The sequence below is a fragment of the Ascaphus truei genome, chromosome 7 (genome assembly GCF_040206685.1).
Source record: "Ascaphus truei isolate aAscTru1 chromosome 7, aAscTru1.hap1, whole genome shotgun sequence".
Taxonomy (NCBI): Eukaryota; Metazoa; Chordata; class Amphibia; order Anura; family Ascaphidae; genus Ascaphus; species Ascaphus truei.
In genome coordinates this window covers 48,442,177-48,469,634 of record NC_134489.1, presented here as the reverse complement: position 1 = coordinate 48,469,634, position 27,458 = coordinate 48,442,177, and the positions used below count along the sequence as shown (strand labels likewise).

Sequence of the window (27,458 nt, the reverse complement as noted above, 5' to 3'; positions counted from 1 at the left end):
TTTCGGCCATACCCGGGTGCTGGAACACCTGGGCAGGTACCTCACAACGTGCACCAACTATAACATTTTCAGTTACTGTGGGCAGCACTGTTGCACACATTCGTTGAGATAGCTCTTCTGGACACCAGGGAGGTTGGGTGTCCAGGGGCACCTCAGTACTTTGTGGGAATCCCATCAGGGTGTGGACACTAAAGTTGGAGGGCACTGTGGGGTTACGGCTGTGTGAGGCCTATGTTGTATGTGGGATAGTGATATACCTAGTTTTACCTGTGTTCAGTAAGCTGTTATTATATACAAGTGTATGTCTATTGTATTGGGTCCTGTGTAAGGGGGTATCCAGCAGTGCTAGGATCCTTCACAGGTGGAGGCGCTGTCACCAGAAATATTTATATGTTTTGTGTGGGGATGTATGTTTGTATGTATTGGGGGTTGGTGTATTTTTATATGTATTGGGGCTGGGTGTATTTTTATTATGTATTGCGGGTGTGTGTTTGTTATGTATTGGGGGTGGGTGTATTTTTTATTATATATTGGGGAGGGGGGGTGTATTTTTATATGTATTGGGGGTTGGTAGGTGTATTTTTATTATGTATTGGCTGGGTGTATTTTTATTATGTATTGGCTGTGTTTAGTTTTTATTATGTATTGGCTGGGTGTATTTTTATTATGTATTGGCGGGGTGGGTGTATTTTTTTATTATGTATTGGGAGGGGTGTATTTTTATATGTACATATTTGAGTGGAGGATTATATGTATTTGGTGTATATTTTTTTGGTATGTATTTGGGGTGTGGGGGAGTTTGTATGTATTTAGGGGTGGGGTTTTCTAGTATGTATTTTGTGGGGGGGGGGGTTGAGTGAGGGTGAGGTAATTGACAGAAGGTGGGGGTGAGGGGAGTGGGGAAAAGGGAGTAAGAGTGAGACACAGGGGAGAGAAATACATGCGAGGCGGGAGGGATTGAGTGAGAGTTGGACGGAGGGGATGTGTGGGGAAGAGGGAGTGAGACGGAGGGGAGAGAAATACATGGGAAGAGGGGGGAAATAGAGGGGGCTCGTGAGGTGTGAAATAGGGGGACGGGGTGGCTCGCAAGACCGCCAGCACGGGAGGGGCGTGTGTAACTCTAGTCCTGGGTCCCAGGAAATCTGTCTGCGGCCTTGTCTGCAATTTACCTATTATTAGGACCTTACAATCAATCAGCGTTTGCAGTATACATACAGAATTGTTAACACTGTTTTCTGACAAAAACAAATACAACCTCAGGGAGACTGCTAGTAGACTGTGAAGCATGTCCAACAACAACTGAAACACTGCTTTAACTGCAGCTAATAGGTGTCTGTATCACTTACAGATGCAGCGGCCGTCATTCGAACATTTACCTGGGTACATTTTGCGTTATGCCGCGTGTAGGTTGCGATATATTCACTAGTTTTGCCGCTGCAGACATAATGACCCATCGGATTAACACAGCAGGGGTCCCTGCTGTGTGAGTCCTATCGGAGTCTGCCTTTCTGTAATAGACGCGCAGTAAGAGGGCTGAAGGGCACTCTAACTGAGCGCCTCTCACAGGCGATCGTGCGGGTTTTATTTAATTTTAAACATTACAGTAATGTAGCAGGGGGTCTCCGGAGTTGAACCGCATTGATTTGAGGTCCGGGGACCCCCTGCTTCCCGAGATAACGGCACCCCAAAACGGGGCCTGTATCTCCTATGCATTGAAATGTCCCAATCACGTGATGCGAGACCCCCTGCTACATTACTGTAATGTTTAAAATTAAATATCTAGTAAGCACCAATATACAACCCACCCCGTGCCCCCACATACTGTAAAACCAATATTTATTTATTTTACAAACAGGATTAATACCACAGGATGGCGGGGGTCCCCGGGCAGTCCCAACGGGTGTCCACAGGCCCCACAGTGCACCCCGTGGGGGTACCCACAGGTGTCTGGGGGCCTCCTGGTGGTCCCCGCTAGGCTCCGTGGCCTCCAAGTGGTCCCTGCGGGGTCCACGGGTGGTCCCCGTGGGTGTTTAGCAGTCCACGAGTCACCCCCACAGGTGTCTGGGGGCCCTCCGGTGGTTTCCACGGGTGTCTGGGGACTTTTGGGTGGTCCCCGTGGATCCCCGGGGCCCCCGGTTCTTCCCGGCAGTTGTCCCCCATGGGCGTTCGGGGGTCCTTGGGTGGTCCCCGCTGGCCTGCGGTACCAATCCTGTATTTAAAAAAATAAACATGGCCTACATTACAATAAATACACCCCCTTCCCCCCCACATAAAACCAATATTTATTTTTATAGACACAGAATTAATACATGTGGTATTGGATTGACAGATGAAGAAAAAAAGATAAAGAACAAAGATAAATGAAAGAAAGAAATGGTCATAGCTATCTCCACTTGAATTCTGAGAGTCTGCACGGTTGGGACGTGTGTGTGCGTGTGTGTGTGTACATATAGTCAATTTAGATCACAAATCTATAATACCAGCACAGCACAAAAATTGCAAATAAAGGAATTTCTTTTGGACCTAATACACTAAATTACCCTTTATTTGCTATTTTTGTGCTGTGCTACTATTATAGACCACTTGTGATCTAAATTGACTATTACCTGATTTCCTTTACCTGGCACCACGACTGCCTTCTATGAGGCAGTTTACCAAGTGTGTGTGGCCATCTTGTTTAGAGCTTAGAGATCAATTATATACACACATAATGTATGTCCAGATGTATATTTATTCAGAACAAAGTTATATATACATGCTACGTGCAGAGAGAAGCTAGTTCCCTAGGGACTATGTGAGTCCAAGTAATTTCAATAGAGCTGATCTCTTCCCTAGCATTGAGAAGCAGCGATTATGCACTGAGGTGGTCTGGCTGCATTTTTATTCACAACATAACTGAATTTACATACAGAGAGAAGAAGTTCATGGTACTTGCCAAAATTCTTTAAATCCATGAGCTTGGACACATTTACGCCTATATTCCCGAGTCATTTTTTAATTATAGGTCTCTACATATTATACCATGAAGTTGTTTTCCCTGTGCTGGAGAAGAGATCCACTCCATTCATAGAAGTAGGACTAAAATCACCCAGCAAAAGGAAATATATTTAGAGTGTATAAAATAAGTACCTAATCTGGGGCAGTGCAAATAACATGGGTTTATATCAGTCAAGAACTGGAAAATTTTGGCATATTTCTCAAATATTCACATAAATAAATTCATAAGTAAACATTATTTGACTATGCAAATGGGCTTAAAGCTTCCACTCCTACATTTTACCAGTTTGTGAATCTCTTCACACATAAAAGCTCAGTCTGTTCTGCGTCTGTAAAGAGCCAATCAAATGAGCTGGGACTCCAGCGTGCAACATAATGAATTTTTTTAATACATCAACATTCCAGTCTCTTACTAGGACCTTTGTCAAGGAAGCGAAATGCTGATGTGTTACAAGTTATTATTTTTCACATTGTAGTATCAGCTCGTATGATTCTTTATGTACAGCATCAGTTCTGATTTTCTTATCTTCTCGTCCTCAGTTCTCATCCTTATCAGTCTACAGTTCTGTCATACAAGTGTCCCGCTTCCCGTATATGTTGTCAGATGTTGGCATCGCATTGCAGGTGCAAAGAGCCCATGGTCTCCAGAATACGAGTGACGGCTGGCTGCGTCCTGGACTCCAGGTTCAGATCCTGCACATCTTCCTGTAGCTCACAAACCTGGATCTGCAGCCTGGCATTCTCCGCTGACAGCTGAGAGTTGGCACAGTGCAGTCCCGCAGTCTCCAGCATCAGGCAGTCCCTCTCCTGCGGGCAAAGGCAGGTGATAGCATGGAGTTAACCAATCAGAATGCCCCATTCAGCTTGCACTGGGCATGCTCCATTCTCCATGCACTAGGTTGATGTTAGCTTCATATTCGTGAAAAATATATTTTCTAAGGGTTAAATGACTTTAGGGGCACCTATTTCATAGGGTTTTGCAACAGGGTACGGTCCCTTAGATAAAACGCATTTGTATTTAGCCTGGCCTTAAATGGATTTGGGCATCATAACGTGCCAAACTGGGCATGGGTGCTAATAGTTACCAATTTGAATAAGTAGATGCAGTAGTCCAACAGTTAAATTACTTTGCGCCATCTCTTTCACAGTGTTTTCCACAGGGGGTGTTCCTTAGATAATACCCATTTGTATTTAGCTTGGCCCAAAGGGGCTGGGCATCAAAACAGATGCCAAACTGGCCATGGGTGCCAATATTTACCAACTTGAATATGTAGCTGTAGTATTTCAAGGGTTAAATGACTTTGGACCACCTATTTCACGGTTGTTATACACAGAAGGTGTTCTCTTACATAAAAGTCACTTGTATTTGGTCTATCCCAAAAAGGATTTGGGCATCAAAAAAGCTGCCAAATTCAGCATGGCAGCCAATTTGTACCCATTTAAATATCATGCAATATTTCAAGGATTAAATGACTTTTGGCTACACTTTTGATGCCAAATTACTTTTGGGCCAGGCTAAATACAAATTGGTTTTATGAAAGGGACACTGCTGTAATATAGGTGGCCGAAAGTAAGTTAATCCTTGAACTATTGTCTCCTTGCCCAGTTTGACACCTGTTTTGATGCCCAAATCCTTTTTAGAACCTGTGGAGTGCAACTAGTTTTTACATAGAGGGTATCCACTGAAGGGGATTCCCTATGAAATAGGTGGGCCAGAACAATTTAACCCTCGAAAAATAAGATATTTTTTTTTTTTTTTTACAAATAAGAAGCTGGCACACGAATAAGAAGCTAACTTGATCGTGTTATACTGTGGATCTGTTACCTTCTCCAGCTTTCTCAACTGCTGCCGTAGTAACTCTGAACTCCTGCAGTCTCCAAACTGAAATCTGGATTGATCTGGACCTTCTGCAGGAGTGTAAGGGGCTGCTCTGACTTCCTGCGGGGGTCCTTCTGTCTGGGTACCTTTGTGACAAGGGGGGCTCTGCCGCTGCCCTCTTGATTGTGCACTGTGGCCAGCAGGGCTAGTGGGCTGAGCAGACCAGCCCTGCATAGCTTCCTTGTCCAAACCTATTATGCAGAGGTCAAAATTTGACATTATATATATACTTATATATACATACATATATCTTTTTCTTTTTTTTACTATATATTTCTCAAAGTGTCCTATGTGTCGTTGCCTGTCTGTCTGTCTGTATGTGTCTCCCTGTGTCCCTCCCTGTGTCCCTAGCGGCAATCAGATTGGACCTTGGGCCAGGCCAATGAGATTGCTCCCTTGGCTCATCGGGACCCGCGCGCACCTCCTCCTCTCCCCGCGTCTCCCGCTTTCCCGCGCTTTTTCCTCCCCCCCCCCCCGGCGCCGCTAGAGTCAGCGAGGGAGCGGAGCGAGTGCCCGGGACACAGCGGGGGACTCTCACCCCCCCACCCACACACACAGAGCACTGAGCGGCTCTCCCCCCCCCCCGCTCACCCCCCCCGTGCTCACCCCCCCCGCTCACCCCCCCCCCCACACACACACAGAGCACGCGGCTCTCCCCTCACCCGGCGCTCCCCCCCACACACAGAGCACGCGGCTCTCCCCTCACACAGGCCGCTCCTCCGGCTGTCTCCGCCTGTCTCCGCCTCTCCCCGCGGGAGGCGCAGCACCTCCTCACCGGAGCGTCTCAGCTTCGCCGCTGAGGAGCCCGAGGTGGAGGAGGAGGGCGGCCGGTACCCATAGGAACAGGAGCGCGGCCGTGTGCAAGGTGAGGAAATGCAGGGGAATGGGTTATTTAACGCGTCCCTGACTCACCCTGCCCTTTGCCCCTCCCTGCCCCCCTGCCCTTTGCCCCACCTGCTCTTTGCCCCCCTTTGCCCTCCCTACCCCTGCCCTTTGCCCCCCCTGCCCTCCCTCCCCCTGCCCTTTTCCCCCCCTGCCCTCCCTCCCAATGCCCTTTGCCCCCCTTGCCCTCCCTCCCAATGCCCTTTGCCCCCCCTGCCCTCCCTCCCAATGCCCTTTGCCCCCCCTGCCCTCCCTCCCAATGCCCTTTGCCCCCCTGCCCTCCCTCCCAATGTCCTTTGCCCCCCCTGCCCTCCCTCCCAATGTCCTTTGCCCCCCCTGCCCTCCCACCCAATGCCCTTTGCCCCCCCTGCCCTCCCTCCAATTGCCCTTTGCCCCCTGCCTTCCCTCCCCCTGACCTTTGCCCCCTGCCCTCCTTCCCCCTGCCCTTTGCCCCCTCCCCTCCCTCCCCCTGCCCTTTGCCCCCTGCCCTTTGCCCCCTGCCCTCCCTCCCCTGCCCTTTGACCCCTGCCCTTTGACCCGTGCCCTCCCTCCCCCTGCCCTTTTCCCCTTTGCCCCCCTGCCCTTTGCCCCCTGCCCTCCCTCCCCTCTGCCCTTTGTACTCTTGCCCCCTCCCTCCCTGCCCTCTTGCCCCCCTCCCTCCCTGCCCTCTTGCCCCCCTGACCTCTTGCCCCCCTCACTCCCTGCCCTCTTGCCCCCCCTGCCATTTGCCCCCCTCCCTCCCTGCCCTCTCGCCTCCCCTGCCCTCTTTCCCCCCTCCTTGCCCCCCTCCCTGCCCTCTTGCCCCCCTGCCCTCTTGCCCCTCTGCCCTCCCTGCCCTCTTGCCCTTCCCTGCCCTTTGGCCCCCCACCCCTCCCTGCCCTTTGGACCCCGCCCCTCCCTTTGGCCCCCCGCCTCTCCCTGCCCTTTGGCCCCCCGCCCCTCCCTGCCCTTTGGCCCCCCGCCTCTCCCTGCCCTTTGGCCCCACCCGCCCCTCCCTGCCCTTTGGCCCCCCCGCCCCTCCCTGCCCTTTCACCTCTTGCCCCCCTCCCTCCCTGCCCTCTTGCCCCCCTCCCTGCCCTCTTGCCCCCCTCCCTGCCTGCCCTCTTGCCCCCCTCCCCCCCCTGCCCTTTGCCCCCCTCCCTCCCTGCCCTCTTGCCTCCCCTGCCCTCTTGCCCCCCCTGCCCTTTGCCCCCCTCCCTCCCTCCCTGCCCTCCTCCCTCCCTCCCTGCCCTTTGGCACCCCAGCCCCTCCCTGCCCTCTTGCCCCTCCCTGCCCTCTTGCCCCTTCCTGTCCTTAGCCCCTCCCGCCCCTCCCTGCCCTTTGGCCCCCCCGGCCCTCTTGACCCCCCTTCCCCTCCCTGCCCTCTTGACCCCCCCTGCCCTTTGCCCCCCTCCCTCCCTCCCTGCCCTCTTGCCCCCCCTGCCCTCTTGCCCCCCCTGCCCTCTTGCCCCCCCTGCCCTTTGCCCCACTCCCTCCCTCCCTGCCCTCTTGCCCCCCTGCCCTCCCTGCCCTCTTGCCCCTCCCTGTCCTTAGCCCCCCCACCCCTCGCCCCTCCCTGCCCTTTGCCCCTCCCTGCCCCTCCCTGCCCTTTGCCCCCCCCGCCCCTCCCTGCCCTTTGCCCCCCCGCCCCTCCCTGCCCTTTGCCCCCCTTGCCCCTCCCTGCCCTTTGCCCCCCCTGCCCCTCCCTGCCCTTTGCCCCTCCCTGCCCTTTGCCCCCCCGCCCCTCCATGCCCTTTGCCCCTCCCTGCCCTTTGCCCCCCCGCCCCTCCATGCCCTTTGCCCCCCCCGCCCCTCCATGCCCTTTGCCCCCCCCCGCCCCTCTCTGCCCTTTGCCCCCCGCCCCTCCCTGCCCTTTGCCCTCCGCCCCTCCCTGCCCTTTGCCCCCCCCGCCCCTCCCTGCCCTTTGCCCCCCCCACCCCTCCCTGCCCTTTGCCCCCCCTGCCCTTTGCCCCCCCGCCCCTCCCCGCCCCTCCCTGCCCTTTGCCCCCCCGCCCCTCCCTGCCCTTTGCCCCCCCCCCCGCCCCTCCCTGCCCCTCCCTGCCCTTTGCCCCCCCCGCCCCTCCCTGGCCTTTGCCCCCCCCACCACCCCCACCCTTCCCTGCCCTTTGCCGCCCCTCTGTGCCCTTTGCTCCCCTTCCCTTTGCCCTCCCCGCCCTTCCACGCCCCTTGGCCCCCCCCTGCCCTTCCACTCCATGCCCTGCCCTTCCACGCCCGGGCAACGCCGGGTATATCAGCTAGTAATATATATATATATATATTAAAAAAAAAAATGTATATATATATATATATATACTGTACATGGGTGTAAACATAACAATAGAAGCTTTATAAGTCATGTACAAATGTAGCAGGCTTTGTTTCATTTTTGTGGGATATATAATTATATTTTGCCCTAACACTGCCATTAAACACCATGGAAACTGTGATCTGTGTTATTGATGGATCTGTTGTGTTATCTAGGGGGGCAATGACGCCTCCTACAGTACATCTATATCAATGTTCCTTGGTGCAAAACATGGGCACAAAAAGCGTAGCAGAGACATTAGACAAATACATTCTATTAAAATTAATAGTATTTGTTTTTTGTTGGAACAAAGAAACATTGATACATAAAATTAACTTTCCATCAAATGCTATTACCTGATATTACCAGCTTGCTTAAAGTAATAAAAAGCAAACATTGCACACTTTATGAGTATCCCAGCTCCTGCAGAGGATATATGCTGGTGTAGGCTGTTAACCATTGGTCAAAGCAGTGTTACTGTAACAGAGGTAAAAAATTATAATTCTACATGTATTTAATTTGGGGGGAAAAGCTCTCTGTAGTTTATTTTTAGGACGTTTTGCACAATATTTATCCTATAACTATAGAAAAGTTTTTTTTCCCCATTATATAAAATGTAGTCTCCTTTATTTAAAAAGAAAGGGAAAATGTAGGTGTGTAAACAAAATAGTTGAGATACTCTGGGGTTAGTAAATAAGTCAGTATTACTCGCTACCCCATACGACCATCACATTTTAACCACTGGTGTTAACTGTGACCTCTCTCTTGTTTAGCTCATCAAAATGATGCATGTGTGTTTTGTTTACTGTGGTATTTCCTTCCTGCCCCAGTTTCCACTGTTTCATTATGAGAGAGCTGCTCTTACCTCCACATACGTAGCCTTGTTTAGCCACAGTCCAGATCTGCAAAGCGATCAGAGAGAGAAGGGGGGACCTTGTTCAGTGTGAAGTGTTTGTAAGGTGCAAAAATCACAGTGCGACAGGAAGGTCCTATATTTGAGCTCATCTGGTATGTCTTTGCCACCACAGTTTGACACAGGAAGAATTAATGACTTATTAGGTCTGTCCCTCAGAGTAAAGGTGACATAGAGAAGATATATTTCCTAATGACTCAGTCCATTCCACCGCAGGGTGACACAGTAACATATATCTCTCTGAGGCCCATACTCACTAAAGGGTGCCAAGCTTAGGACGCCCTAACTTTCATTGAAATAAATGGGAGGTAAGACGTGCTAAAGCTTAGCATCTTTTAGTCAATATGCACCCGAGTCTGTCCTTCCCGCAGGGTGGCACAGCAACATAGAAATATTTCGCTGAGTCTTTCCTTCCCGTCGCAGTGTGTCAGCGACATGGACAGATGTCTCTCTGTCTGGCCCTCCAACACAGTGTGACACAAACAGATACAGTATCTCCCCGAGTCTGTCCTTCCCACTACAGGGTGACACAGACTATGAACCATTCACCCTTTCCCTCCCTTCTCAGATGGACACAGATAGAAGGGATCTATAGCACTGTTTGCTGTTGCTGCTAGTTGCATTTAAATGTCATTGCTACCATCTGAACATTTCTCAAGTGATTTAGATTGTATGCTCCAGAAACTTCCTCCCTCTCCCCCTTTTTTTTCCATAGGGGTAACTCTGATATTTAGTTGCTGGTAGTTGCTGGACTGACCTTTGACTGTACCCCCAGTGAGGATTTCTGTACTTCTATTGTTCATCATTTCAGAGTTTTTTCTGTAGGGAGAATTGTACAGGGATAGGGAAGTACCTTTGGACATCTTGGTGTCCTTGGGGAATGGGCCTGAAGAAGGGGTTGTGTACCCCGAAACGTTGCCGCCCCCCATCCCGTGTACCACCTTTATTTTTCCTATCCTATCCCACCCCTAACTCCTTTTTCCTGGTTTCTCCCGCCTCCCTTTATGTGGTATGCTTGTATTCTTTACTTACTTTGATGTTGATCTGTGCTTTTTTGTTCATTAAAACTTGTTTGGCATATTCCCGCCTTTTTGGCCCCCTTTTCTTTTGTGTGTTGGGAACATTTGTTCTTTTTAGCAACATAGAAATATTTCGCTGAGTTTTTCCTTCCCGCCGCAGTGTGTCAGTGACATGGACAGATGTCTCTCTGTCTGGCCCTCCAACACAGTGTGACACAAACAGATACAGTATCTCCCCGAGTCTGTCCTTCCCACTACAGGTTGACACAGACTATGAACCATTCACCCTTCCCTCCCTTCTCAGATGGACACACATAGAAGGGATCTATAACCCAACTAGTCTGTCCTTCCCCATTTCTGGTGACACAGACAGTAAAAACCTATGGCCAATGCAGTCTGTGGTTCCCGTCATTCAGTAACACGGAAAGACGTGATCAAGGTCCAACTACAGTAGGTCTGAACTTACACAGCTGGCACACAAGGGGGATTTCTTCAGACGAGTCTCCACAAGACTTTGTAGGAAGCTGAATCCCAGCTTGGCGCAAACATGACTGGCTTTCATTAAATACGCCGTCATCTCCTGGCGATTGACCGGCCCCTCACTGTGAAAGAGACACTGCACGGTGACACCTCATCATTGTCAACATTTTCCACCTCCCCTACCCCTCGACACTGCCCCAACTCACCGGTCCTTCTCCAGAATGTTGCAGGAGAAAGGGAGACTAGCGACAATCTTTTCAAAGTCTGCCAGGGACACAAAGCCACACTGTTCTGGGTCGTAATACTTGAAGACGGCCTGCAGGGAAGAACGACAAAGGAGTAATAGATGCAGCAGAGATTAGAGTGGATTTACAGGAGAGGGTACACAGAAAGGAGCCAAAGTTAGAATAAGGTTGTGGAAGAAGCTACCTGAAGAGCTGAGCCAATAGAGGCCGTCAGAGCACTCAGGAGAAGGTAGATATGGGGGGTGGGGGATCCTGTGATATCCCTGGTTCAGCCTACATAACTCAATTTCCCCCTCCAGAGATTTCAACTTGAGTCTTTGGGGGCATAAAAAATGGCCATTGCTTCCTCACGCAATGTTTTCCCCCCATTCTCATTGATTAGCGGTAAATGTCCTAGGTCAGACTCATAATTTTGCCATTAGCCTGGTTTAGAGCCGTGCTGAAGGAGTTAATAAAAGCACACACAAATCAGGAAGTGTAGCCAGGAAACGTCTCTCTGTGCGAGTTCTGTCTGTTATAGTCTGAATAAAAAAACAGCAGGGTGTATGTGCATATGGTTACTTCTCACTGCTGGGGAAGAGATCATCGCCATTCAAATGACTGGGACTAAAATCTTATCTAGGGAGCTGGGTTCCGTGCATATTGTATAAGAGTCCTTCACGGGGTGCCTCTCAAGCACAAAAGAGGTTCCTTCCTCTGCCAGACCACAGCAGCCTTTCAGCTTGCACAATCCTTGGTACAACTCACCTCCACCATCTGCTCCACACTGGAAATAAGGGTGTCATGATCTGGCTGAAGAGGCACTTCAGGGGTCCACTGAGAAATCACAGCAGGGGGCTTGTAAGGATTGGAGGGCTGAGGGACGGAAAGAAGCCATTATCCAAATAAAAAGAAGATTTACATGTCACGTAAAGCGATATCTAATGGGTGTGTTTTTGCCCTTTATGTCAAATTTGAATCACTCACTGCCAGAGATGCTTGCAATGCATTGCAACATAGGCTGATTTTTTATGATATATATGTATGTATTTATTTATATAGCACTATTAATGTACATAGCGCTTCACAGCAGTAATATATGTGACAATCAGATAAATAACAAATAATATAAATAACACATAAAGGGGAGAAGTGCTTCAGACATAAAAGTAAAATTTAGGAAAAGGAGTCCCTGCTCCGAAGAGCTTACAATCTAATTTGTTGGTAGGAAGAATGTACAGACAGTAGGAGTGCATTCTGGTAAGTGTGTCTGCAGGGGGCCAAGGTTAATGTATGAGGTGTAAAGTATCAGCCATGGAGCTACTCATATGCTTCGTTAAGCAGGTGTGTTTTGAGGTGGGTCTTAAATGTGGATAGAGAGGGTGCTAGTCGGATATTGAGGCATTCTAGAGGTGCGGGGCAGTCAGTGAGAAGGGTTTAAGGCGGGAGAGGGCTTTGGATACAAAACGGGTAGAGAGAAAACATCCTTGAGCAGAACGGAAGAGTCAAGATGGTGTATAGCGAGAAATTAGGGCTGAGATGTAAGGAGGAGCAGAAGAGTGTAAAGCTTTAAAAGTTGAGGAGGAGAATTGAGGGTGTGATACCGGATTTGATAGGAAGCCAGGAGAGGGATTTCAGCGGGGGGGGGGGGGGGGGGGGGGGGGGCGCTGAGACAGATTTTGGAAATAGTAGAGCGATTCTGGCAGCAGCATTTAGGATAGATTGTAGGGGAGACAGGGGCAAGGCAGGAAGGCCAGGCAGCAGAAGGTTACAGTAGTCGACACGGGAGAGAATGAGGGTCTGTGTCAGAGTTTTTGCAATCGAGCAACAGAGGAAAGGGCCAAGTATCTTGGTAATATTGCGGAGGAAAAAACGACAGACATGCAAAGAATGTTGTGAAAAAAGGTAAAATGATGGAAACAGAATGGAACACAACCTACTATAAATCAGTATTATTATGACCCTCAAAAAGTCTCCTATTTACGCTTCCCAACTCAGTAAGTGACTCACTTGCAGCAAAACTGGTTTACTATACTTTGGCAATTTGGCTGCACAAGGCACATGTTGATTCTCTTGGTGTCAATTGTAGTGTAAATATGAACATTTGGAGACTTTATTGTTTTCATAGGAAGTGTTTAGAACATTCACTAGTAACCTCTCCTCCTTACCAGACGCTTGTGGCTACGAGGCTCTCTTGCGTAGGATAATGCGTATATCTCATCTTCCGTATGAAAAAGGTCCAGGGATGACTGCAAAGCGACAAGTCCATGTGTATGAGAGGGAAACACATGTACAGGCATAGGCTGATGATACAAAGTTGTAGTCTTTGAACCAATAGAGCCAGACTATCCCTTATATACACACACACATACATACACCTGCACATGTATACACAGCACATGTACAGTGTTGGCAGTTCTAACACACACACTACCATACCCTCCATTTATATACAGCCTAAGCAACAGAAGCTGTGCTAGCTTCCCCTTCATACACTGCCCTGCCATACCATCCATTTATCAGCCGATACAGCAAATGTAAAACCTCCCATGCAACAGATTTTGCTCACTGTCAGGAGTAGCACCAGATCCTTGTTGGCCTGGAAGGGCTGATCTGCCTTCTGCAGTTGCTTCAGCTCCAAGATGTGCTGGTACAGGCTCTGCAACTTGCACAGGTTTATTTTGCCATTATCCAGGTAATCAGGCAGCGCCTCATTAAGTGACACCAGATCCTTTAGCTGCACCCCTAGGATGGGAATCTTGAAGCCTCCACATTCATTATACACCCGCCTATAGGTGCTGTAATTACTGCTGGAGGACAGCAACTCTGCCATCTCACTCAGGGTCTGTCAAACACAAGAGAACACACAGGGGGTATAATTAGGGTTGTGCAACATGTAATATGCTACTGGACACGTAGAGGGGCCTGTCTGGGTTCATGCATCAACATACAGTACTTTAGTCTTGGCCCACTTGTGTCGGCAAAAGTGTAAGCAATGTTTATAATATAGGGGGGTTAGTGGTTGAGTTACTGGACATACATATAATTCTGGGTGTTCCATACTCTTTGATTCTTTTTCTAAATACTGTGTTGTCTTTATCAAGTATAGTGCCATACTGTACGTCTGAGCCTTCTGCTAAGACTGGTGCAGAGAAAATGCACAAAATCAAGGGGAAAAAAGTACCACTGAGAGATGGTGTGCCCATTTGCTACGTTTGGAGCTATTTATTTGTACTAGTTTTGCATAAGGGAAGATCTGATAAACAACTCTCCAAAAGTTTCAGGGGAAATATATGAAACAGATAAACAGGCCCAAAATATGATGCAGGACATAGTACATAGAATAGTACATTATTGGCAAGCGGTTGATTTAGCAATTACTCCCCCATTAGCTTGAAATCCCTAACAAGTCCCTATTAAAAGCATTACGTATTGTATATTCCTATAGTGTCTTTAGCACTATCAGGTCTAGATTTGCAATGTATTGTAAAACCTTTTAACCTGTTTGATGCCATTGAGGCCAACAATGAATTACAGATCAACAAAGAGCTTAAATGATGACACAAAGGTTAAAAAAAAGGCATAGAAGAGTGACGTGCTTTAACCGTGCAGCAGCTCTAGCAGGACTACACCTTTAATTCCGATATTTTGGCAGTCCTATCCCAGATGCACCCGCCCCCTGCACAGTGTCAGTAGCCTCCGCGGCTGTCATTTTTTTACTCAGCCAGTGTGGTAAAATTCTTAGAACTAACAGATTAAACGAGAAATGACTATTTCCGATGAGTGGTACTATCTAGCGTGTCTGACCAGCGCATCTCTTGCTGGTGATATGCTTTCAAGAAGTGACTCAGTTTCCTGCCTTATCTGCATGCATATCTGTTTCTATGTCTATTTCACTCTGTCTATTTCTCTGTCATACTTACCTCTCTCCCTATCCTTTCCTCAACCGTAATCTCTCATTTATATACTTGTTCATGTACCTCCTAGGCCTGTTGCCTAATTTAAACCCCAAAAACACAGATAACTCTTGCTACAATCTTAATGCAATTTTAAGGTGCCGGGAGGACAGACAGACAGACACACACACACACCAGAGAATAACGACTCCTCCCAGACTGCGCTCATACCTAGATATGTGATATGATGGTAACAATAAAACTCAACTTTTAATATTGTAATAATTAAAATAAAGCTAAACATGGTGAACAAGATGTATTTACAATCATACATGCACATAGGAATCCTATTATAATGTAGCCCTGCTTCCTAGCGAACACAGGCCACTACCATATGCTGTATAACCTAGAACTTGGTGCACAGCCTCCACCTGCGACAGCTTCCGCCCGAGGGGAAGTGGGTCTTCGCAGGACTTATATACATAACACACACACACACACACAGCAATATCCCTTAACCAATTAACTTTACTTGCATTAACCATATGTGTTATACCAACAGGTGTCCCTCCCTAGAGGAGACACTATACTCGGCGTCTCGTGAACGCTCACCCTCCCTTCACCGGGTGATCCCACCCCGTGTCCAGTTCCCCTTGGGAATAGTTCTCCCACCCTCAGTGAGTCAATGAAATGTGTATGAGTGTGACTGCGCAGCCACTGTGTCCCGAATGAAGGATGGTACCGTTGGTGCACTTTAGAATTACCTGCCGGGCACTCCAGTACCCGGTGCGGCTACAATCTTCACAAAGGATCAGCGAGGTGTAGATGACGTCACCCGTAGGTGTCTAAGGCGATCCCACCCAGACACGCTGCAGCACGATAGCGGGGTCTGCGCCCAGACCTCCCGCAAGCTTAGAACTGTCCCAGTGGTGATAATGTGGCAATAAGGGAACCGGAACCTAACTATGGCCAGTCCCTAGCTCTGCTTGTCTCTACGGGGACTCAGGGCCTAACTGGGCCTGGGGCATGCGGCCTAAGTAGGGGGCGGTCTGCCTCCCCACACCGAAGCTCCTTCTCCTCTCCAACCAACTCTGAACTCACGTGCGCGCAAAACACTTCCTTTTCCTCCTGGTCTCGCACCTCATTGGCCCAGGCGCATCATGGGGACCCGCGGGGGCTGCTGGGACCCGTCGTGCTCTACCTCCTTCGCGGGCTCTCACCCTCGCTCTGCGCATGCGCAACCTCTGCTAGGCTAAGTCTGTGCTGGCGCCAACCACAACATGGCGGCTCCCTTGCGCGGAACCTCCATTATCGGAGTGTTCCCTAACTGCAACATACTGTACCCACCCATAACAACAAAAGGGTGGAAAAGGGGGTCCCGGCTACAATAATATTACAAGTTGAGTTTTATTGTTACCATCATACTGTATCACATATCTAGGTATGAGTGCAATCTGGTGAGGTCTTTTTTCTCTCTCTACTTTGTATATACTCTTAAGCCTGTCACCACCTCTATTATTATTAGTTCTAGCTTTTTGGAACCTATGGTATCGGCACCACAGACACAATCAATGAGCCTGAGCCTGTGGCATTTCCTTAAAATATTTCCTCCTCTCTTTCCACTGTGGCTCTGCCCCCTCCCTCTCTCACTCCTGTATACCCCCCTCAATGAAGGACCGGCCTGCAACACAATGCAGAACAATGTGTATCTGTACCAAGGCGTAACTATTGGAGTTTAGTGAATTTGGGCATCTGTCACCCACTTCTTTCTCACTTAATCTTTCAGGAGCTGTATATTGTACGTCCATCTCTTCTCTCTTTTTCTATTTCTTTTCTCTCTTGTGTTGTACCGCTTTGCCTGCCTCCCTTTCTTTCTGTATCTCTTTCCACCCTCTTTTTCACTGTCCCGTGTATATTTTATTCCCTCACCCTCCCTGTTTCCTTGAATACTTCAGTTTTAGGCTCCTATGCAATACACTGTGAAGCGGTCTTCCTTTGGTCACAGAAAATATGGCACGCTGTGATTTTTGCACCTGCTGGCACTCACATCCCATCCATGTACAGCTTTTTCCTCCTACCCCATGCTTCATCTCACCTTGAGAACATCCTGTGACAGATGGGTGTGTGTCTCCTTCAGTCGGGAGATGGCACTGTGGCACAGGCCCCCAATCACAGCCATCAGTGTATTAAAGTTCTGTTGTTTGCGCAGTTTCTGGAAGAAACAGACATCTTTATTCAATCTATGAGGGCAATGTAGCTACATGTATCAAGTGTCCAGCTTCCAATACAGCAGTGGTTTCCAAAACGTCTCCTCATGAACCCCTGACCACACCAGGGTTTAGGTATAACCAATGCACTTGCACACAGGTGAATGAACCTACTTTGCATATGCATAAAATGTTGGGTGGTTGCTTTAGAAACCTGTGTGCCCACTGCAATACAGGTAATACATTTCACGTTCCCCATTCAATATTGAGGGCGCATACCTTTCCTGAATTAAATCTAAGATATTATTGGCATATACAGTATATTGCTATAATACCATAAACTCAAAAGGAGCATATATCTCTCATCTTCCTGCACATAACAGAATAAACACCCTCTCCAAGGACACATACCTCTCCTCCCCTCCTAAACACATAATGGGAAAATACATCTCTTTACTTAACTCTTCACTGTACTATAGAGTGTCACAAACTGGAGCCTGACTGCTAAAATCATGCCCATTGCGTCACTTTGCATCAATGTACCATGGGGCTCTGTTTCGATTTTTAATCTGATTGTACCAGTTAGCGATTTTGGGAGTGATTTTTGGAGGAAGAAGTTTCATGGAAACGGAAGCAGAGCAAAGTTGGCGCAGAGAGCCAACATAAAATTGATATTGTTAGCACCAAAGCACATCTGCAGGTCTTTGATACATGATCCTTGCACTGACACAATGAATGATGATATCCTTGCTTAGAAGACAATACCAAAGGTATAGAAGAAGATGAGGGTGCATAGTGGAAGGGGAGAGCTTAGGGTGCATCCAGCTGTTTCTGAGTTGTAAGGATGTTCCCTGTGCCCTTCTCTCCTTGCTGATGTAGTCATAACAAGGTCTCACCTGCGTCACCTGGATGAATTTGGTGAACACCTCTGCTCTTTGCTGGGGGGTGGGACGGTTCAGGATCATGAGTTGCACCCACTGGGAGATGCTGTTGCAAAGGGTGACCGATCGCTCCAGCCGAGGAATCTCACGCAGGGAGCTCTGCAGAGTGTAATTCCTATAGTCTAAATGCTACCAGAGAGAGAGCGGAGCATCAGAGGTACAGTATGTGTGCCTAATATCTCTATACAGGATGAGTGATATATGTTCCCATTATGTGTGCAGGAGGGAAGGAGAGGTATGTGTCTATATTATATTGATTACAAAAGGTGGGAGACGTGCCCATATATCTATTACAAGAGGTGAGGGGTATGTGTGCACATGGTATCTATCAGAAGGGCTGTGAGGCACGTGCTCATATTATAATCCATTGGAAGGGGTGGGACTGGAGGCATGTGTCCATATTATATCTATTACAAGGTGTAGGAGGTGTGTGTTTATATCATATATATTACAACTCAATATGCCACTTTGTCCTACAATGTAACTACAACACACATCACTGCAAAATGCTCAAAGAACTAGATTGGCTATCTCTTGAATCTAGGCTCAATGTACATTTTTCCTGTCTTGCATTCAAATACTTTCTGGGCAAGCTACCCGCCTCTCTGAACAAGCTCCTCACTTCTTCCACAAGTCGCATTTATTATCTGACTCAAAAAAAACTGTTCACGGTCCCAACGTTCAATAAAGAATCCAACCGCACCTCCTCTTAGGCTGCGGCCAGGTGAAGCGAAGCGGGTGTGCGCAATCATGCTTAGCACAATCAGACTGATTATTCTGAATGAGCTTGTCCAGGGTGCATGCGCGCACGTGAGCTTGCTGCTCACTGATGCGATACGTGAGCGGTTCGCCCAATGATGTCACGGCCACGCCCCCAACACGCCCCCCGCGCAACTAACAGGACAGAAATCGCTGGAGTAAAACGAGCGCCAGTGCAGTCTCATTCACCCTGGCCGCAGCCTTATGGTGCACCTCACAACTGGAGCAATCTACCTGAGACTCTCTAAGCCGCCACCAGTCTAAGTTATTTTAAAACTAAAGCTGTCTCACATTTTAATCTGGTCTGTAATTGTTACAGTATATACGCCTATAACATATATTATCTTTAACTGTGCGTGCAATGTCTTTAAATATAATATATAACCCTCTTCATTTAATGTAGCCATGTATTGTCATAATAACTCTGTGGCCAGGACATACTTGAAAACAAGAGGTAACTATCAATGTATTACTTCCTGGTAAAAAATTGTAATAAATAAATAAATTACAAGGAGTAGGAGGCATATGTCCACATTACATATATTATTAGAATGGGTGGAAAGCACATGCCCATTTTATATCTATTAGAAGAGGTGGAAGGTAAGTGTCCATATAATGGGGTTTATCTATCAAAGCAATTTTGGTGCAAATCTGGGGCATTATCACCTTGCACCTATGTAGTGAAGCATTTTGCTCCAATTTTTCCCCATCTGCCCTAGTTTTCACTTTGGTTGTTCAGTAGGAGGAGTTGGGGAGGATTTACGTGGTGCACAGAAAATAATGAGATGTATCACATTCTACCATAGCTCTGCTTCATAGAACAGAGCAGTGCATCTAAACACATATTCGATATACATGGCTACATATACCCCTGTAGTTATTATATGAAGGGGGGAAAGAGGGGCACATGGCCATATTATATCTACTGGAAGTGGTGGGAGGTATGTGTCCATATTATACATTTAGACTATATCTGTTACAATGGGTGGGAAGCACATGTTATTTTTTATGTGTGTATATGTTTGGGAGGCTGCTAGCATCACCGAAATCCTGCAGAAGCATTTGAACTCCAGGTAGCTGAGGTGATCGGCCAGTTCGGAGGGCTCCAGGTGATCGAAGAGAAGAGAGACCTTTCTCTTCTTGTTGAAACTGGGTGAACCCTGAAACCTCTTCATGCTCTCCTGGTCAAGGCTGGCACAGAGACTGAAGGTGGGATGAATGAGTGAAGGGAAAGGTGAATGAGAATTGGGATAGTGAGAGAGCTAAGAAGTAGAGACAAGACATGGTAGAGGTAGAGGAGGAGCTTGGAGGGGTGAGAGAGACATAGTAAAGAGGGATAGGGAGAGAGAGATGAGGAGAAGATAGGGGGTCAGATAGAGAGAAGAAAAAGATGACAGAAGAGAGAATAAGGGAAGAAACATTAATGGTGCAAGGGAGATGTGAGTAGGAGAGAGAAAAGAGAGGAAATATCTGTGAGGATAGGTAGATAGATCTGCGGATCCCTTACACGTGGGAGGTGTCAATGGGACAGTGGCGAGACTGCCCTCCTCCTTCCTTCATCACCTCCCAGAAAACTGACATCATCTCCTCCAGTTTACTGTCTAACCGGAAAACCTCTGGGTAGTGTGCAATCCAAAACCTGCCAGTCAGAGGAGTAAGAGAGAGAGAACATTATTATATTGTATATACAGTAGGAGAGGCAAGATATAGGGAGATGGCAAATGTATCAGGTATTGCAGCAAGGGGCACAGTTATATTGTATACACTATTACTGCGATTGTATACATTATAATGTGATTTTATTTATATATATATATATATATATATATATATATATATATATATATATATATATATATATATATATATATATATATATATATTCTATGTCAGGTGTGTATATGGTTGCCAGGTGTCCGGTATTGAACCGAACTATCCTGTATGTGGACACTGTCCAGTAAACAATTACAGGTAATTCTGGACATGTATGTGTCCGGTATTACCTCTCTGGACATAGTGACCTGACCGGCTTGGGGGCTGTGGGATTTCCCAGAGCAGGGCTGTTTCTAGGGGGCTGGGCAGCTTTCTCCATCCTGATTGGCTGCTGGGTAATGCAGCCTATCAGGAGGATGTCAGGAGCCTGGGTGTTGGGCCAAGGACAGGAGGAACCAGCATGGAGTGGAGAGAGGGGAGTTTGTGTGTGTGTTTGTGTCTTGAGCGTGTCACACCTTTCACTATTGTGTCCAATATTTTTGGAGAAGCCACCTGGCAACCCTAGGTGTGTAAGAGTGGAAATAAGGAGAAGAGAGAAAGCCCGGAAGAAAGGATGAAAGAAGAGTAATGAACAAAGTATTAAAAAAGTAGAGAGCTAAAGGAGGACAACACATATTGCAGAAACTGTTACCTCACAAAGTGGCAGATCTGAAGCCTCCTTTGACACTGCTTCTCAGATGCTTCTCTGTACGTAGCTAGGAGTTAAGTTATTACACCCGGGTCTTGTATGTACTGTTTAACAGAGCAATATCTTAATAACAATGCAACAGAAGAACTGCAGTGGAGTTTTTCAGCTTGATGCACCACCCAAACAGGTCTTCAAACCACTTAAGAACATCCCTTGTAGTGTAAATCAGTTTACTGCACTCCTCTCGGATGTCTCCCAAGTGTTTTTCCTTCCCGTACTCCCATTCCCCGGCCCTAGTCTCTCTTTAAATCCCCATGGCTAAGGATATTGTTGAAGAAGCTTCTGTGCAAATTCCGCAGACGGCACCACCCAGCTGTGCATAACAAGTGTCATATGGATCGTTTGTTCATTCCTCCAAAGCTTTCCATCTGGATCTGCCGGGGATATGGGCAAAAAGGGACCAACACAATTAACATATCCAGCCTTCAGCACCAAGATATGTGATGCTGGTGTTGTGGGGACTCTGTGTATAATTATTTGGGTCAAAACCCCCTCTGTCTTGTTAAGCTATATCATGAATTCTGTCACGAAGAACTGTTGTGCTTAAAGGGTGGGGGGAAGTGAGTCTGTGAGTTTGAAAAGCTTGTATATAGATGAAGAAGAAACTGAGGTCTGTAAAACTCTATACACATTAAGAAGAGACCTGTGAGGTGTGGAAAGACATGTAAACATGAATAAGAGACCTGTGAGGTGTGGAAAGACATGTAAACATGAATAAGAGACCTGTGAGGTGTGGAAAGACATGTAAACATGAATAAGAGACCTGTGAGGTGTGGAAAGGCATGTACATGAAGAAGAGACCTGTGAGGTGTGGAAAGGCATGTACATGAAGATGAGACCTGTGAGGTGTGGAAAGACATGTAAACATGAATAAGAGACCTGTGAGGTGTGGAAAGGCATGTACATGAAGAAGAGACCTGTGAGGTGTGGAAAGGCATGTACATGAAGATGAGACCTGTGAGGTGTGGAAAGACATGTAAACATGAATAAGAGACCTGTGAGGTGTGGAAAGACATGTAAACATGAATAAGAGACCTGTGAGGTGTGGAAAGACATGTAAACATGAATAAGAGACCTGTGAGGTGTGGAAAGGCATGTACATGAAGAAGAGACCTGTGAGGTGTGGAAAGGCATGTACATGAAGATGAGACCTGTGAGGTGTGGAAAGACATGTAAACATGAATAAGAGACCTGTGAGGTGTGGAAAGGCATGTACATGAAGAAGAGAACTGTGAGGTTTGGAAAGACATGTATACATGAAGAAGAGACCTGTGAGGCGTGGCAAGCTCTTTGCACATGATGAGAGACCTGTGAGGTGTGGAAACCTCTGACAGATAAATAAAAAACCTGTGAGGTTTGGAAAGCTCTGTACACACTATTATATCTATAAAGAACTCTCATATTGGTCCGATATAAAGTATCATAACTGAGAAAATACACTTCTCCAAACGAATGAAACTTTGCATGTTTACGTTTCCATGGACGTCTTACCAAATGACTGTATGCATTTCTCCATTAGCTCCTCAAGGCTGCAGCCTTTCCCAAGTTGGGCCAGGGTCACCGCCACTATGGCCTTGTTTATCTCTGCCGGGCTGGGACATGTCATCCTCCGCCGGCTTTGCCTCGGGCGTCCCTTGGTGGGGACGCAGCTTCCATTGTTGTTTTGAATTTGGCTTGGAAATTCCAGCCTGGATTTCCTAGAGAAAAAAATTGAGATCCCAAAAGGGTCAGTGTCATAAACTCTATAAAGTCTGTCAGTGTCACACACACACACAGGTGAGGGGCAGCCTCAGTATGCCATATAAGCATTAAGGTGAGGGGTTTCCTTAATCTGTCAAATACACATACTGTACACAGGAGAAGGTTTCCCTTTGTCTGTAATATACACACAGAGAGACACACACACACACACAGAGAGGGTCTCCCTCAGTCTGTCAGTATCACACACAGGCAGGGCTGCCAACAGGGATTTTACTGTGGAGAAACTCAACTCACCTTTCCCCCCCTTGCTCAGGGGTTTCTCAGCTTGTCAGTGTCACACACACAGGGGTAGGGCTCCCACAGTCTGTGATATATACACATAGGAGAGGGGCTGCCTTAGGCCGCGTCCATGCTTATCGTGTGACTGGCGCGGTGAAACACATTATGTATATGGGAACATCTATAGTGCACACGCGTGCATGTGAGTGTCGGGAAGAGTGATGCTAGCGGAGACAAAATTATTTGTTTTTGCCACGTGACGGCAGGGTCACGTGCACGGTTCAGCCAATGAGGGCGATGTGCTCGCGTGACATCACGGGTACGCCCCCAAATTAGAATTAGAGCTGCTCTTGGTCGCATCTCCTCCTCCAGACCCCACAGGCCACAAATCGCCTCTGCGTCAGGTGCGGCATGACGTCACGTGCTCCACCGCGCACGTGCCTAGCACGGCATTGGCCTTAGTCTGTTAGTGTCACACACACTTACGAGAGGGGCACCCTCAGTCTGTCAGTATCACACACAGGCCTGGCTGCTATCAGGTGCCTTGCTTTTCTGGGCCAAGTGGAGGAAGGGGGCACAGCCAGCTGAAAAGTGCCTCTGCTGGGCACCTGCAACCTGCCCCCAACTTTTGCTCAAATCAACATCTCACGCCCTCACCCTCTAAGGGGTTCCCTCAGACTGTTAGGGTCCCACACACACACAGGAGAGGGACACCCTAAGTCTGTCGGTGTCGAACACACAGGAGAGTGTCTCCTAGAAGTAGCTCACTCAGTCTGTTAGTGTTACATACACAGAATAGGAGTCACCACGGTCTACATAGGAGAGGGCCCAGTGGTGTAACTACACCGTAAGGGGCCCCCAGGCAACGTCGCCGCCTCATGACGTCATATGTTGGCACCATGTGACTTCGCATCGCCATGACAATGCAGCATCACATGACACTGTGATGTCGACGAAGGATGTCTGCTATGTTACAAAGGCCCCACTCTCTCTCCCGGCAATCAGTTTCATTGCTGTGGGGAAAAGCGCGGGGCCTCTGTAACAACTTGGGGCGGTTCATTGAGTCTGGAGGGAGGGTCCCAATTCCCTCCGGGGCCTCCAGGACGCGCCCAGGCAGTAGCTATGCCACTAAGAGGGGCTCCCTCAGTCTGTCAGTGTCACACACACACACACACACACACACACACACACACACGGTTTCCTCAGTCTGTCAGTGTCACACATACACACACACACACACACACACACGGTTTCCTCAGTCTGTCAGTGTCACAGTCACACACACAGTAGGAAAGGGGATCCTTCAGTTTGTCAGAGGAGAGAGGTTCCCTTAGTCTATTAGGCTGAGTCCCCGCTAGCGCCTAGCGAGCTGAGTGGGCGGCGCTTGCCGCGGTTACTTACATATATAGATATATGTAAGTCCCCGCTCACGCGGTGCGCGTGCATGTGCAGGCAAACACGTGCTCGGCTCTAGCATGCTAAACTACCCGCAAGGCCTTCCCCCACCGTGCGTAAATGCCAGGACACCCGGCGCTCATGCTTGGAGCGCTCTCCAAGCCTGAGCGGGCTCAGCGCCAGCGGGGACTCAGCCTTAGTGTCACACACTCAGGAGTAGGGCTCCCTCAGGTTGCCAATGTTGCACACAAACAGGAGACAGGCTCCTTCAGTCTGTTATAGTGTCACACACACAGAAGAAACGGGTTCCGTCTGTGTGATGTCACACTGTGGGAAGGATAGGCTGTACTTGGGTCACAGTGTCTGCTGGCACAGTGTCTGAGTGGCACATCCTGTATAAAGCGTTGTACTAACCGTAGTTCCTTACTCTGTCATTTTAAAGTGACAGTGCCACCCGAGCATCCCTTTGCACAGATATACCTCCTTGCCCGAAAACACAGTTATTTTTCCCATGAACTCCAAAACAGCTCCTAGCTGTCATTTGCATCCTCGTCCTTCCCAGAACATGGGAAGAAGAAACTAGATTGAAGCAGGAAGTCACATACCAGAACACACACGGAGTACACCCGTCTTAAAGCAGCAATTCTACCTACCCGTTATTTACGACAACAAAAATTTTTACAAAAAATTAACAATAGATTGTAACTATGCGCAATTTTTAGCTCCTTGTTCCCAGCATACTCTACTTTGTGGTATTTTCCGTTCCCTTCAGGGAATTTTTTTTTTCAAATATCGCGGTTCCCACGGGCCATTAGGAAGCTGCATTGTCCCTGGGTGGATGACAATGCTGCTTCCTATTGGATGCCCAATTTAATATCCAAGAAGTAACGCCAGCAACTAAACCGGTAGGTATCTCTGGAACCGGAGGGTCGTCAGAGTTAAAAACAGTGCGGTCCGGCTCTGGAGGACCCCCCTGGTTCAAAATATGTAAAACATCTATAGTGAAATTTGTAGTCTGTAGTCACAGAGCAGAACACACAAGGAGCTCTGGTCACCTCAGTGCAAACACGTGAATTCGGCGTATCAGCACACAAAGCTCTAGCAAATCTCATTCTCACGTGCAGGCTGTGACTCGAAAAGGAGGCCCAGCATATCCATGTAAAACTCACAGCGCAGTACACACAGGAAACACAAGACCACAGCAGCGTTCATGAAGTGGGCTCAGCGTCCACAGCCCCTTGTTTCCCGGAGATAGTTTAAGGAACAGGCTCTCACCTCTTGCTGTCTTTACGGTGCATATCGTAGAGAAGTTGGGTTGGGTGCAGTGAGTATCGTGGACGTGCCAGGCTTCTGTCGTACCCCCTGTAGAGGGCAGGGAGGTAACCCCACTTGTCCTGCAGTCTCCTTGGGTTCCCCTGTGCTCTTGACACCACCAATCTTAATAGAAGCAAAGCCCTAAGAGACTGGGCACAGGCTGTGACAGTGGGGACTGTCTTTTGTAATGTACTGTAATAAAGAGGAACTGTATGAGTGTGTGTTACCAGAAGAGGCACAAGGATGCACGGTGCGCTTTCATTAACAAGCCTAGCCTAAGACTTATGAAATTCACTGCACGCCCCTCTAGCACTGCAAAGTTCAGCCCCTTTGTTTCTGGTGGGACCTGCAATGCATTATTAAGCAGGGACAGGCCCAGACACTCAGGTTTAATTGTAGTGTAGGGTGACCTCTTGCCAGCAGATTATCAGGGACATGCTCGGACAGTCCTGATTTAAATGTAATGTAGACTGACAGGCATGGTTTATATCTAATGTAGAGTGACCTACCGATTGTAGATTATCAGGGACAAGCTCAGACAGTCCTGGGTTTATATGTAATGTAGAGCGACCACCTAGAAGCAAATTATCAGGACAGGCTCAGACAGTTCTGATTTAAATCTAATGTAGGGTGATCTCCTAACGGCAGTATTGTATTGTAATTGAATTGTAATGTCTGTAAATATTGTAAAGTGCTGTGTAGCTCTTGGGCACTATAAAAAACATACACACAGTATAATTATGTATGTAAAAGTTGTTATTTTCAATAAAATGTAAGTTAAAAAAAAACATACATACTGTAGCTCAACAACTCATCTCCTGTTGTACAGTGGTACTGTATAATGGCCTACAGGCATCATGTATTCATTGCCACACCTGTGAGTCCAGGCCAGGTTTTCCTCATTCCCTCACTCCCCTCCCCTGGAAAGGGGTGGGGGACTACAGGGCCCAGCATGCAGTGCAAGTACAGGTTATTTGGGTCAAGTGGTGAGTGTGTGGTTTGGTTTGTGGGAAGACCTCTGTTTAAAGGGAAGAGGCAGACTTGTGAACACACAAAGGATGACATGTAAAAGCTAAGCTTGCTAGTAAAAGTCTTTTGTAAAGAGAGGCAGTTCTAAATGTCCAACAGTACTTAAAAAGGTGAAAGGGACACAGCTCTAAGGAGGGAGGAGCAGATAGATACATACTCTTCATTTGATAGATTGAGGAAACAGGTGCATTTTGAAAAATGTATTCATCAGATGTAACTGCATCACATGCAATAAAACCATGTTTCTCTTTAGTGGGGAATTTCTCTATTTTTTATTAACCTGCTGCTCTTTTTGTGTTCCTGGTGCAAAACTGGGAATAATGATTTGATCGATACATTGAATGACAGGCTGAAGCTATCAAGTTGAGACTGTCACTTTATATCATACAACAGGATAGGAAGCCTTTAGAAAGTAGGACTGTCCAGGTGAATGGGAACATTATCTCTCCAACTTTCACCATGGTTTTAAATTCCTAGAGGGGTGCAGGTTTTCTGAAAAAGGTTCAACCAGTTTAGGATGGGAAGTCTGGCTTTTTAAACAAACGCAGATGGCTGGTAACGACTGATTAAGTACTCGGCCATTTTAAAAGCTGTCTGACGGAAGCTGCCCTTTTAACAGAGGTTCAGGAGACAACACTACAAATAGGTTTTTGAAATCGCCAGTCCCAGTTTAAAGGTGTAGGTTTGGATCCAAGTGGTGACCCCAATAGGTGAGTAGGAGGCATATCTGGCAGTAAATTCTGGCATCGGAAGACTAATAGGGTAGAGTTCAGGGAGTATTAGTTTAAAATCTTAAAT

At 47.6% G+C, this 27,458-nt stretch overlaps 1 protein-coding gene across 1 annotated transcript; it reads right to left on the bottom strand.

Moving 5' to 3' along the window:
- Nucleotides 1-2,711: 2,711 nt before the first annotated feature.
- Nucleotides 2,712-25,891, bottom strand: LOC142499245 (RAS guanyl-releasing protein 4-like). Its single transcript, XM_075608330.1, has 16 exons — nucleotides 25,593-25,891; nucleotides 22,434-22,639; nucleotides 21,211-21,316; nucleotides 20,886-20,945; nucleotides 19,989-20,120; nucleotides 19,525-19,684; nucleotides 17,678-17,851; nucleotides 16,670-16,786; nucleotides 13,248-13,523; nucleotides 12,847-12,927; nucleotides 11,447-11,554; nucleotides 10,661-10,770; nucleotides 10,441-10,576; nucleotides 8,908-8,944; nucleotides 4,823-5,067; nucleotides 2,712-3,804 (listed from the first exon to the last, which is right to left on the bottom strand). Exons 1-16 carry the CDS (start codon nucleotides 25,613-25,615, stop codon nucleotides 3,598-3,600), a joined length of 2,178 nt encoding a protein of 725 aa, XP_075464445.1. The 5' UTR covers nucleotides 25,616-25,891; the 3' UTR covers nucleotides 2,712-3,597.
- Between the last annotated feature and the right edge of the window lie 1,567 nt (nucleotides 25,892-27,458).

Bases quoted from the DNA above. Each gene is read 5' to 3' on its own strand.
- LOC142499245 (XM_075608330.1), bottom strand. From the start codon at position 25,615: ATGCACCGTAAAGACAGCAAGAG. The intron at 11,555-12,846 runs GTAAGGAGGAGA...TCCGTCCCTCAG, and splicing joins CTCGTAGCCACAAGCGTCTG to CCCTCCAATCCTTACAAGCC. The intron at 10,577-10,660 runs GTGAGTTGGGGC...TCTCTTTCACAG, and splicing joins AACATTCTGGAGAAGGACCG to TGAGGGGCCGGTCAATCGCC.